This window comes from Triturus cristatus, chromosome 11 (genome assembly GCF_964204655.1).
Source record: "Triturus cristatus chromosome 11, aTriCri1.1, whole genome shotgun sequence".
NCBI classification, from domain to species: Eukaryota; Metazoa; Chordata; class Amphibia; order Caudata; family Salamandridae; genus Triturus; species Triturus cristatus.
In genome coordinates this window covers 479764175-479777619 of record NC_140594.1, presented here as the reverse complement: position 1 = coordinate 479777619, position 13445 = coordinate 479764175, and the positions used below count along the sequence as shown (strand labels likewise).

General features: G+C 41.7%; 1 protein-coding gene across 3 annotated transcripts in view; it reads right to left on the bottom strand.

The window, feature by feature from the left end:
• KCTD9 (potassium channel tetramerization domain containing 9) overlaps positions 1-13445 on the bottom strand; it is a 122424-nt gene that overhangs the window by 69819 nt on the left and 39160 nt on the right. For all 3 annotated transcript variants that reach the window (XM_085632799.1, XM_085632798.1, XM_085632800.1), the window contains exons 2-3: positions 5621-5742; positions 3116-3159 (exon numbers count right to left, since the gene is read on the bottom strand). In XM_085632799.1, coding sequence (XP_085488925.1) covers positions 3116-3159; positions 5621-5742 — 166 coding nt within the window. The remainder of the gene's footprint in view (positions 1-3115; positions 3160-5620; positions 5743-13445) is intronic.

Sequence of the window (13445 nt, the reverse complement as noted above, 5' to 3'; positions counted from 1 at the left end):
CTTCCTGGCGGTGCATCTGTCTCCCTGGTGCACCATTATTCTGTCCTGTAGCGATGGCGTTAGGCAAACGCTGCAAGAGCACGGAGATCAAACACTGCATCAGCCTGTGTGATGTAACCACGGGCCAGGTAATGCCCCCCTAGTCTCAGGAGATCAGCTGCATTGTTTACGTACTTTGGCAGTGGGAGCCTAGTCTTCACATCCGAGACAGTTTGAGAAAGGGAGAACGAGAGGAGAAAAGACAGACAGGGAGAGAAAGACAGTCGAGAGGATCGAAAACAAGAGTGAGGGGAACAGACAGAGAAGGAAGGGTGACAGAAAAAACAAGACAAGCCCGGCGGAGAGTGGCAGGGGCGCGCATTCCAGGCGGGGGAGCGGACCCTTTGAAGTGCGATGCCAAACGGATTGCATGGCGGCAGGATGCGCGTGATTGTGCGCGTGCTCGCCATGCAATCCACTTTTCGGAGCACTTTTAAATGCCCCTTACTATAGTCTCCCTTTGCGATCGCTTACGCGATAGCAAGGCGAGACCTAAAAAAGGCACAGCAGTTTTGGCCAGGACTTGCAAAAAATGTTTTAAAAAACACCTTATTTGTTGACGACTTCCTACTAACTTTAACAAAACTGAGGCTGAAGTGGGGCACAGAAAACTGAAAATTCTCTTGGGCTACCTTTAACTGCAGGTTAAGTCTGTAGGACTGTTTAGGCCAACGCAAGCATCCTGAATTTGTAATTTGTCAGGAAAAAGTTGATAGAGAGGATGAAGATCTCCATCTTTCTTCAATACCAAAAAATAACAGGAGTAATGTCCTGTGCGTATTTCCAATGCTGGAAGCCTCCCTGTGGCTCCTTAGTCCTTATTGCAGAACAGACAAATGGCCTTCTGAAAGCTGCTCTGATGTGGGTGGGATATGGGGAAGGTTGAATAGGAATGCCAGAACATATCCTTGCTGAACTAAATCGAGCACCCATTTGTCGGATGTAATGCTCCCCCACCCATGCAGGTAATAACTTATCCTGCCTCCAATAGGGTGGCAATATGCCACTGAGGACAAGCTAAAGCAGCTTGGAAGATGAAGCAGGGAGGTGGGTGTGGCGCAAGGTACTAGGCAGTATGCTGTCCCTAAAGGCCTAGACACCAAACACCGGCTTCAAAAGGACTGGAGGGGTATGTTGCAGGGGTGTAGGGCCTAGGAACTGCCTTTGCGCCAAATCCCTTCTGAAGCCTCAAAAAGCATGAAATTGCTGGGGCTTCTGTTGTACGGACTCAAAAAGGCTGAATGAACATGCTGCGGCCCTATTTTCTTTAGAGTGCTGCAGTGAGAGTTTGCATTGTCCAAATAGCCGTGAGGGATCAAATGGGATATTCATTATTGACGATTGGACTTCACCTGAAAAACCTGTGGATTTCATCCACGTGTGGTGCCGAAGCACCACACTGGTAACGACTGCCATGCCTAAGCAGCCTATTGTGTTCAGACCAGACCAAATGCCATATTTAGCTGCATCTTGGCCATCATCAAACCAGGATGACAATGTTCTGAATTGGAGCTGTAAAGATTTCAGAGCACTTGAAAGCGGCTCCCTGTCAGTGGTATTTTTTTGTCTGGCTCAAAGAAGGGTGACAGACTGTATCAGAATAGGTACATGACACAACTTTGATTGAGGCCATGATGGTTTTATCTCAGAGTCGGGCCAAACAATTGGGTCCTCCTCCAGCGTAGGTGGTGTCGGAATTGTTGTCAACGTGGCAGGTACCGGCTTGTAATGTGGCGGCACGTTTGAAGTCGGGATGGGTGCTGGTCATGACAGATTCCGCAGAGGGGACAACAGGCACTAGTGGCGTCCAGGACAGAACCCCAGATAGTAACAAGACTGGGGCATTCTCAGATCTTTGGGGTCCGAAAGCACACCAGAGGGAGGGTGTTGAAGAGCCGCAACATGAGTTATTTGAAAGCCGCTATCTGCTGTGACGTTGCCCATGGCCCATGAAACTCCAGCTGCATCAGGACAAGTTGCGGCATCAGTTAATCTGTAAGAGATTGGGACAGACTGGGATGCCCCTTGACGTCCATGCAAATTCTCCAAGTGGGCAGGCGGGCGGGGTGGAGAAGAATTCAATTTCATCTTCCTGTGTTTCTTCTAGGGCTTTGACTTACCTGAGAACTTTGAATGCAATGTGTTCTTTTGCATGAACAGGCTCAAGAGATGGAGTGGGTCTGCGCCTTTTACTTCGACCTGAAGAGAATCTTAGCTGCCTTTTTTTCTGTGTTCCTCCATACAGAATTTGGATTTGCATGCCCAGATCACCTTGAAGTTCATCTGGACACAGTTGTCGCAGGCCTTGGAGCTGTGCAATGACCCTAGACAGCAGAGACATACCATGTGGGGTCAAAAACATCTGTTTGTGACAGTCCCTACAAGGTTTAAACCCTTTTTGGTGGGGACGTGTCCCTTGCACACTGGAAAAATAAATTTGTAACAAAAACGTAGTCAGAGACGAGGTAAACAATTAGAAGAGAGCTCCGGATCCACATCTGAAGGAATAGAAAGAAAGGAACTGCTGTTAGCGCTGGGGGCGGGGGGGCTGCTTATATGTGGGTCGGATGTCAGTTCTGGGATGGGACGAAGCTGATGTGAAGCTCTACGATGCCACCTGCTGGCACATGGGAGCAATGCTGAGAAAAGCTTCAGATTCAATCTGATGCCTGGGTGTGCTCACAAGGTGAAGAAACTGCGGTTAGAAGTGTGTTTATTACATTAATGATCTTCACCTCTATCATGTGCGATAAGATTTGAGACAACTCAGCTCTAATTTGGAGCAAATAAAGCAATTGCATTAATATTCAGATACAAAAACTCGCACACAGCCAGCAGCAACGCTTCTGCATTTCTTTACACAAGAAATAGTTCAATGATACATAAAGTTAATATTAAAGATTTTGATACTATGAATTAGATTGTGCATTTGCTAACAAAAATCTACTATGCTTGGAGAGTGGGAACATGTGTTGTACATTCCTTATAGGAGACAGGAGAAGAAAAGAGGACACAATGTTATAATTTTATATATCAGTATGAGCAGCGTTACGAACGTTCAAGGAACTGCACTTACCCACAAAAGGTTCTCCTTCACCTACATAGAGAACGTCATCATCTCTGGGAAAGAAAAACAGGAGCACATGAGATTTTTTTTAATAGAGACCCATTGCTCTACGACATTATAGCACCTCCATTTTCCATAGACTTTAGCTTGGGGCGTGAGATACTGCCGCTATGTGCTGTTGTGAAAAACCATACAACAGATTATATTAAGTTAGCATTTAGTAGATTTTAGGAGAAATTAATCTTCTTACATCTATATTTTCTTTGATGTGAATTACTTGTAGCCACAATGTGAAGTGTGTGAAAATACGTGTCGATGACCAAAAGTGATCATTCAGAAATTCAAATGTTTCAGCTCTTTTCTGCCTTCAATTTACTCACAAACAGATTATTCCTCCGATGGGCCGGAGGGTCCTCCATTCACTCAGAGTACTAGGGAAGGTATATCGACCAGGGACTTTACATCTACATCCCCGAAGTCTGAATTTGCTCTGCTGCCCCTCCCCATGCTAGAACTGATAATACTAACAAACAGCACTTTGTAAGCCAAAGGGCGGAGAGAAGCTGCTGCAGCTGCCTTCTTGTCTTTTCCATTCTTGTAGTGGGTTGCCAGCACAGTGACCAAAGAAGCTCAGAGTCTCATCTTGGATGTTGCAACTTCAAGTACCATATGGAAGGTTGTTGGTGCATAGGAAAGGGAGCTCTTAATAGCAACCTTGAGCAACTCCAATCTTTTTGGCCTGGGGTGATGAGATGAATTTAAGAGGTTTCAAATATATGATCCGTTCATCATTAATTTTAATTACACAAGCACCCATGTAACCTATGCTCTGGTTCTTGGTTCTATGCGAATTAAGAGACTTGTTAAGACTGCAGCCCTCATCGATCTTTTGATAACTGGTATGGCGTAATCTTCACACAATTGGTCAGGGCGAGGAGGTAGCTCGATGGGCATGCAAGTTAATTTCTGCAGCGAGAATGACATTGCTAAATAATGTTTAAGGGTTCTGAAGGCAACCAAGTACACTAAGTACAGTTGCAGTCTATTCATTTTTGCTCTTCCTGAGGGCAAATATTTGAAAAACTGCCTCTCACAATATATGTTTTGCAGGGGTCAGACCTTGGACTAGATCTGGTAGCAAAAGGGATATCATAGAAAATGAAAACTCAGCACCGACACCAACCCCACATTGTCATGGAGAGAATGGTTTCTCCGAGTTCAGAAAAATACTCAGCAATAATTGCTTCCCAATGGATATAATTAGCCACCCATGTATTAGCTTAACTGGCACAACATAGCTCCCTACTCAGGTTAAAATGCATCACTGCAACCCAATAATCTAGCATAAACTCAGACCTACATGGCCCATACATCTAAATTTGCCAAAACAGTTGGGTGTAGCTTGCACCTGTCAAGTTTCGGAGACTCTTGATAAATGTTTGCTACATGTAGAGTTGGATCTTTATCCTAACAAGCACAGATTCTGGAATGCAACTGTGATCAGTCACTGTAGTGTAGTCACCATACATCTGAATATTGGACCAATACAAGATCACCGCCACACAGTGAAACTGAAGGGAAATCCCTCTGTACCATGACGGAGGTGCAAACCTGTAAATTACTTATAAATAGTTTGAGACTTTATGGCATATCAAAAGGGCTGTGAAGGAAAGACTACATTTTTCTCTTCTCAGATAGTGAGAAACCCAGGCCAATTCTGACATCTTTTGTTTGCTGAACGTTTTCTTCATTTTAATTGTGTTTCAGTTTAACTACCATGTTGACATTCACATGCCACTGAGGGCAACCTTTGTGTACTTGCGAGATCTGCATTTAAGCTGCAGTTATTTTTAAATACAACCCACTGTGAGTAGCAGGTTCAAGTGAGTCAGCATCAGCTCCCATGTTGAAACTGTATATACTGATTAACTTTGTTATGTCTTGAAAGAAGGGAGGAGTACATCATTGTACTCAGTGCACTGTCTTTGCTTCTTCTTAGAGGATTGTGGGGTATCCACGCTTCCGCTTTGTTGGTACGCCCACTTGTAGAAGGTATTTCTTAGCTAGTGGTTTCACTGGTGTGGGTTTTACCAGTGTAGATGGTGGCGGGAGGGTTTCAAGTCACCTCTGAGAAGCTGACTTGTCTGAGCTCAAAACCAAGCATGCCCCAACTCAACTTTTTACAGCATGTTTATTTACTATACTGACTACCATACAATAAAAATAAAAAAAACATTTATTTGCCGGAAAACACCTCCACCAGGTTACATGCACAAATGTGTTGTAGAACAATAATTTTGTGGGCTCATATTTAGAAGCACATTTGTGTAGAACAATAATTTTGTGGGCTCATATTTAGAAACACATTTGTTTCAGGAGACAGGACAAACATAAAACATGCTAAAAATGCTATTCCCTTAACTTGAGGGACCATTTAATTGAAAATCATTCTATATTACAACCATTCATTAGTGACAGCTTTTGTACATACAAGTAACACTTAAGAACATTTACCTTATTAAAGCAATGTCGTCTATGAGGCCCCCTCTGCTATTATAGATACTGGCAGCTTTGATTCCAAGTTTACTGCTAGCCACAGAAAGCAAGTCCAATAAGGTCCCATAAACAGCAACCACCTAGGGCGAGAAGGAAATAAGGCAATTCTCAGTCTCATGCCTAGGTGGGGAAAAGGCCATTAATTTACACTTTATTCCACAATCAAGTCCAGGCTTCAAGACTCTTCTTGGAAAAGGAAAGGTAGCACATGTGGGCGAGAACATGTGGGAGATAAAGTTTTCAGTGTTGCTGTATGGTGAGGAACTTATTAACTGATTTCAGGACAGAAGCTCTTAAGTAGCTTGTTGTAAAATGGGGAGCCATTCCTAAAAAGGTCACATGTTGGTGTTGGATGGAAGAGTGTGGATTGTGTCAAATGAGTGTAGCCATCTTGCCAGCTGAACAAATTGGCGTTAGGCAAAAAATAATTTGCTGGCTTGCCAGCTGAATACATTGGTGGTAGAAAAGAAAGAAATTGCAGAGTTCCAATTATTTTGTGCTATAGGTGAGAACTGCTTCTTTACCGGTTAGTGAGGAAGCAACAGCGGTCAGCTGAATCTCAATCTAATGTTGAATGATTCACAGGCCAGCTATTCAATAGTCTTAACAGTTGAAAATATTAGACATGAATCTTAAAGGAAACATCTCACAAATAGAGCCTGATAATGTTGTTGCCACTTTGAGACCACAGACAATAGCAGTCACTACACTTATGAATTCCTGCGGTTCCTGGCGCAACATGAATGCTCTGATATACATGTACACATCTAATGCTCAAATATACAAGTTGTACGTTGTTTCATTTGGGTGCATTAGTCACCCAAAACAATTGGATCTGTAAGCCCAACCTCCCTTAACTGAAGACTCCAATAAAAGTGGTTCTGTGTAGCACACATACGCAGATTGCTGTTATGGGCCACCTCTGCTACAAGATCAAAATGATAATCTCCATGTTTATATGAATCTTCCATAGGGAAACCCTTTTTGGGTAGCTGTTGCGCCTTATAAACTCAATAAATAGTCCCAGGGACGGGCTTTAGGTTGTTCTCCGTCATGGCACATATTATTTCATGATTATTTGCATTTCATGTGCCATAGTAAAGAAATAGGGGTCAGAGCTAATTTGTAGGGATTTCTAGAACATACACTTATTTTGAAAATCATCAACACCCTTTACAGGCCTCAAAATATCTTTTTGTCTGCTCACAATAGCGACTAAGGGTTACTGAGTTTCCATGTTTTTAACTCTTTAAATAGACCAACAGGTAAGTAAATTGCTTTGACATTCACAATTTTCCTTTGAAAATCTAGACATTTTGCCAACCTGGAAACTTTTCACAGCCAATTGTCAATGATCTGGTTCTGACCTCTTCAGCTTGTGTTTCATTTGTATGTTCTAAGAAGAAACCAAATCACGTCATCAATACAAGCATGAAAAGGCAACGCTCAAGCCATTGTGTGATTAACTAGGTAATACTTGTGCTACAAGTATTGTTAATTACAAAAATGTATATGATCACGTGTATGACTGACTTTATAAGGTTGGTAGGGATGAATAGGTGCAGCATAGCATTTAGTGACATATCTGCTAAATGCAATACCCGCAGCCTTTTCTTTGCTTATTGGCAAAAACGTGGTAGCCAACATTTATAAAACAGAAAAAAGAAGAACTAGGCTATCTGACAGAGGCACATATGGCAAATCGGCAGTACTACCATCGCACGTTAGAATTGCCAGCATGCACTAGCAGATCTGAGGTAATATGTTATACTATTCCGGACTCATCTGGCTTATGACTGACTATGCCACAAATGATAAAGCTTATGGAATTTGATCTTGATGGGATATAGGTGGGGGTGCTTGTCCAAAAATGCCTAATGTGTTGGCAGCAGACTGGTTCACAAATCTTTCTTCCCTCTACTCTTTGAAAGTAGCTATAAATCCTCTCCAACAAATGTTGTTGGGCATTAAGTCAATGGAAGAGCGGGTGGACTCATACATAGAATGAACTCTAACCCACTATCCCTAAAGGAAGTAAGAGTGGCAATTGCTAGGCTACCACCTAATAAAGCCCCGGGGTTAGATAAAATACCTGGGAACTTATATAGGAGCGAAACAGATGTTTGCGGTCCATACTTTTTATTAATATTTAATAACACCCTCGGTGAAACACCAATCCCTCCAACCTGAGAGGGGCTAAAATATTCCCATCCATAAAACGGGTTCTCCCGCTGACCTCCGCCATTACAGGCGCATCAGTCTAATTGACTGTTGAAAATGTTTAGTAGTATGATCCTTGATCGGTTGCAACTATGAATGGGAGAAAAAGAAATACTGTCACCCCTGCAGGCAGGATTCAGGGAAGGTATTAGTAAAGTGTACCAGGTCTTCTGGTTCCAGTTAATTTTCTGGAAGATGGTGGTCCTAAATAAAGGCAGCATATATATTACATTCGTCGACTTGTTTGGTGTTTGATTTAGTACCCTGTATGACCAATGGCGAGTTTTGGAAGATTTAGGTGTCCACGCGGACATTACTAATCGGATTACACAGCAATAATCATGCACAAGTTCGCTGTGGATCTTCAGATGAATCAACGGACCCCTTCCCTGTGAATGAGGGAGTGGGGGGGTAAGTTAGGGTTGCGTCTTTGCCCTCACCCTTTTCTCCCTTTATGTAAACAATTTGATTTCCTTCTTAATTAACTGTGATGGAGATGTGCCATGGTTGACTAACACTAAGACCACAGCATTTATGTTTGCAGATGATACCCTTCTTCTATCCAAAACATAGATGGGGTTACAAAAACTATGTAGTTTTGAGAGAATATGCGTCCAGGAAGGGTCTTGAGATATGCGAAGACAAAACAAAATTTATGATTGTAAATCCTGGTCATTCTACTCAAGCCAATCATAAGCTAAGTGGTGTCTTCCTAGACCATGTTTGTCTCTTTGACTACCTGGGGTTGACTCTTACCAAAGATTTTGACTGGAGATGTCATACTGAAAAGAGAAGGCATAAATCATCCCAACATATTGGGGTGTTGTTAAGAGCACAAAATAATTCACATTTCCGTCCAATTTCCCCAGCTATTCAAATCTCAAAAATGCAGGCACTAGGATCTGCCCTGTATGGGGCCGAGCTATGGGAGTATAATGATATTTCTGTTTTGCTGGTTAGTGAGAACAATTTCGCACGTCAGCTATTGGGACTAACCAATAGTACACAATTACCACCACTCGGACTTGACCTGCAAGTAAGGCCTATTATTGAGGAGGAGAGGATCAGGCCCATACACTTATGGAGACGGATCTGGGCTTCGCCACAAATGCACTCCTATCGAGCTTGCCTCAAAGAAGTGCTAGGGATACCAGGGCCAGGAAGTATACCTTGGATAAAATATATAAAAGATACTTTGACCAGGGTAGGGTGTGTGGATATGTGGACAGAACCGGAGGCCGCTATGACAGTTAGTAGAATTCTGTTAAAGAGGAGGTACCGGCAACACAAAATGGATCAACTGCTGGCATTCTCCTCATATGGCACCCTGACCGACTCTTTTCTTAAGATCAAGGTAGCCTATAGTTTGGAGCAGTTTTTAGATGAAATAGAACCCCCTTTGGCCCAAAAGGTGTACATTCAGTTTAGACACAGCAGCCTACCAATAGCCTAGTTTACTGGTAAATGGGCAAGCTAACAGAGCCCTAAAGGATTCGCCTACCCTAGCTGTGGAGCAGATAGGGAGTCGGAAGTGCAAATGTTGTTTTTCTGCCCAGCTTACGCTAAGAGCAGATTAACCCAGTTTGTCAGCTTTTGGTGTTCGGGATTATCAAACTGCATCTTACATTTTAAAAACGGAGGTTAAGCAAAGTCTATTTTTTGCTGTATCCCGCTATTTAACTGCAATATGGAACTTTAGGCAAAAGATGTGCCTCTAAATTGGGTATTTATTATAACTAGTGTATTTTATTATTTATAAACAGTTGTATCTTGTCAAATTTATACTGTATCTATTTGCTTTTAAGATTTTATCGGGTTCATTTCTTGTTATTTAATTTGATTCGTTTCACTTTTATGGCACACAGCCGAAATACAGTTAATAAAGTAAAGGTAAAGCTGATGAACTTCGGATCTAGACATTACAGATTATAAAAATGCTAATGAGAGCCAATACTGGTTAGACCTGTGACGCACAACATTACTGCTTTGTTGGTTATATACAAATATTACTACTTACGCTAATGAAGGCAATTACTGCTCAGATTCCTAATCAGTGATGTTCACTGCTGGCTCTGTGCTATACTTATGTTTTTTTGCTTTCTCCGCATCTGAATACATATTAGGGTGAAGATGCAGGCCCAAATCGTTTTAAAAAGTTTCTAAACAAAATTAACTACTGAAAGGTGTATGAGTGGCTAGGCAAGCATGAAACAATATTTTGTAGGCTAATGATGGGGACCATTATTACTTGTACTAATGGACATTATTACTAAACTTGCTGAGTAATTGCTTATACCAGACATTACAGACAATCAATTATTCAAATTGGGGCCGGTGGATTTAGCATGTACCAATGACAAGGGAGAACTATAGCTTATAACAAGGACGGGGGCATTATTGTTTATACTAATGAAGTCAGGATTTACTACAGATTGCAATTGTGTGGGAGAGTATTGCTTATAATGATGAACTGGGCATTACAACTAATAGAACCCACTGGTAGAGGATACATATTTAACATTCAAAACATACAAAATTACACAATATCTATTCAGTGTGATTTGTAGATTTGGTGTTAATCATTTGTCTCATATCTGTAGAAACCTCTTTCACAAAGGTCACACAACATTACTTCCTGTGAAGTCACTAGATATGCAAGTTTTTAGTCCGGTATCAGAATTTAGAAAACATAGGAACTCTTGATTAGGAACACCGGTATAATTAAAATATAAATTATTCCAGTACAGAATAAAATAAGAAATAAAAAATTGTCCCCAACAGATCTTGATTTCCTGTAGGCACACCTCGAGCCTGATCTTTAAAACCCACTTGCCTTTTTATCTTGCCAAGTACCAAGAAATCCTACAGGTTGGACAATATTCTTCACAGAATCTGTTTTGAACTCAACAGAAAATCTAACTAGAAACAGACAAATCATCATTGTGTAAAATAAAGTGGTAGGATATACAATAATTTAAATTGGTCTGTACTATAAATGGGCATCCAATTGTTTTGCAAAGGAAGTTTCACTATTATATTTCAACTTATAAGTTGCGGTCCTCTGGTGCTCATTTGGTCATTGGTTTCAAGTTCCGTCGTGTAAGATTAGGTAGCCGGGCCTTTTCAGTTAAAGTAGTTAATGTTGCCTTTTCGAAAAGCCTTAAAGACCTAGCTTTTCACACAATAATGCCGACTACTTGCTAGCTTTCTTTCCTCAACACCAGGATCCCTGATCAGGTTACAGTATGCTTTACAAGCTGCAACAACATATTATAACATTGTAACCCCAGAAGAGGACGAATATAAGTGTCCTATTATACTACACAGTTGTTTGTTCATTTTTACTGCCCAGATGATACTATTATCTTAGCACTGTCATCTTCTAAAACATCCATATCCTGAAAGAAAAGAAAAAAAAGAATCATTTTGGCTTGTGTCTATGACCTATTACACTCTTTCCTCCTACAACAACCTGCTAAGGGACCCAAATTAAGTAACTGGCAGAATTCAGACTCAGGAGACCTTCGGTTAATCGAAATTTATAAGGATTAACAAAGGGGCATAGTGAGGAACACTAGTCTAACCCTGGTTACTCTGGATATATAAGGAATAGTAGGTCTGTGAACCTGTTCTCAAACAGTTTTTAAATCGAAGCTCGGAACCTAATTAACTGTGAAAAGCTGGGGAGCAGGGTGGGCACATTTCACCTCAAGTGACGAACAGTTAATACATAGGGGGGCAAACAAATGCCATTGCTCTAAACAAAAATAAATAAAACACATTAGCTCTCGGGCTTACAAGGAAGCCATGGAAAGTATGGGCATGGCCTTGCGGTACTCCTCCCCCTAACAATCTGAGGGAAATTCGGTGGTGGAGCGGAAAAACCAAGATCTAAAGCAATCCTTAACAGCTAAGGTATTAGGTGCGGGTGGTAGCCCGGGTCAATCACCTATACGGGGTCCAGAGGGCACTCAATAATATGCCAAGAAAATCCTTGGAAGCCGTACCCATTATGAAATCCTGTTTGGGACAAGAATGTGGCTACTTGATCTCGATTGTGCCAGCACAGTGGTGGATGCATAACTATTTGAACTGAATGATCGTTTGGCTGTTTTACAGGAACATAATGAAGTCAAACACACCACCACTGGGGAAGTAAAACAAGTTCTGGCAAGACCAGCCTGGGTCCCGCAATTGGGGACCAAGGTGGTCAGGGAAAAGATCGTGGACAAAAGAAAGTCTGGGCCATCTTACAGAACAGCTGTACCTGTCCAGGCGGTAGTGGGATTAAGAACAGTACTTCTTCCACCTCTTGTCAGCAAAAAAAAGAAAAGATTAATCTCCATTGATCTGATCAAACCGCATCATGTGACCGATTCTCAACAGTAGGCCGCATCGAATCCCGAGTAGCCACAGATCTCCTCTTGCTACCATACAGGAAGTGCAGATGGAAAGACTGATAACATTTCAAGACGCCGCCACACAAAGTGAAGGAGTACCGAATAATGAAGCACAAATTATTACAGTTGAAATTGAAAAACCTCAAGAAAAAACAACAATGCAAGTTGCAATTCAGCCCAACAATGATGTTTACATTAATGTGCCTTCAATCGACACATCTGCCAGTTCTACAAAACCTGCGGAGCTACCAAAGATAGATCGAAATGCGTCTGGCTACTTCATCAACTTAGATGCTTTCTCTTCAGATCCAAGTGAACCTGATCAAACGCCACCCATTTCAAAGAAAGAGAAACTTCTTCAATTCTATATTTTGCTCAAAAAGACTTAGTTAGTGTCACCTTGGTTGCATATTTGGTTTGCAATAGGAGTAGCATACCTGTTAATTTGGATCGGCACAGTAACTGTCTTTTTTCTGCTACTGAATGGACATTATCTCCCAGAATGCTCTGCAGTACAATCTGTGAACTTGGTCCTGAAACCACATACGTCATCACACCGTGAACTAAGAGACTTGTCCCTGATGAACATTACAGCAATTCCAATACCTGATGGTATAGTGTGGGATAAAGTTTCATATGATGGATTTGGTCCCACTGAAAATCTGAAAATTCCACGTTTAAAATTTCTTTAAATGATTTCCTTACCCCCCCAGTACACTCTCTGATGATTGGGACATTGAAACTGTAAATGCCATGCTTTCGGATTTAGAACAGTCTGCTGCATTTTCTTACAGAGAATTGTAGGAGGATACAACCGACTACGATACCATGTTTTGTTACCAGCATTCTGGTCATAATTGTTTGCATAGAGCAAGTGTTCCACGCACTGCTAATGTGTACCATCAATGGGAACATTGCCTGACAGCACCACGGGTAGTTCTCCCACAATCGCACAGAAATTTGCATACTTTTCAGGGTTCAATACATCAGACCCTGAATCATTTTACTACAAACTTGCACAGACTAATCTTTAATTTATCTCCCAACTGTCTATACAGGGTTTCGACTACTGCAGAGACGCCATAGACACAAAATCCATCTGGGGAACAAGAGAGTGGCAGGTTCAGGGAACTGAGGCTTTGTTCAGAGCTTGACTCATACCA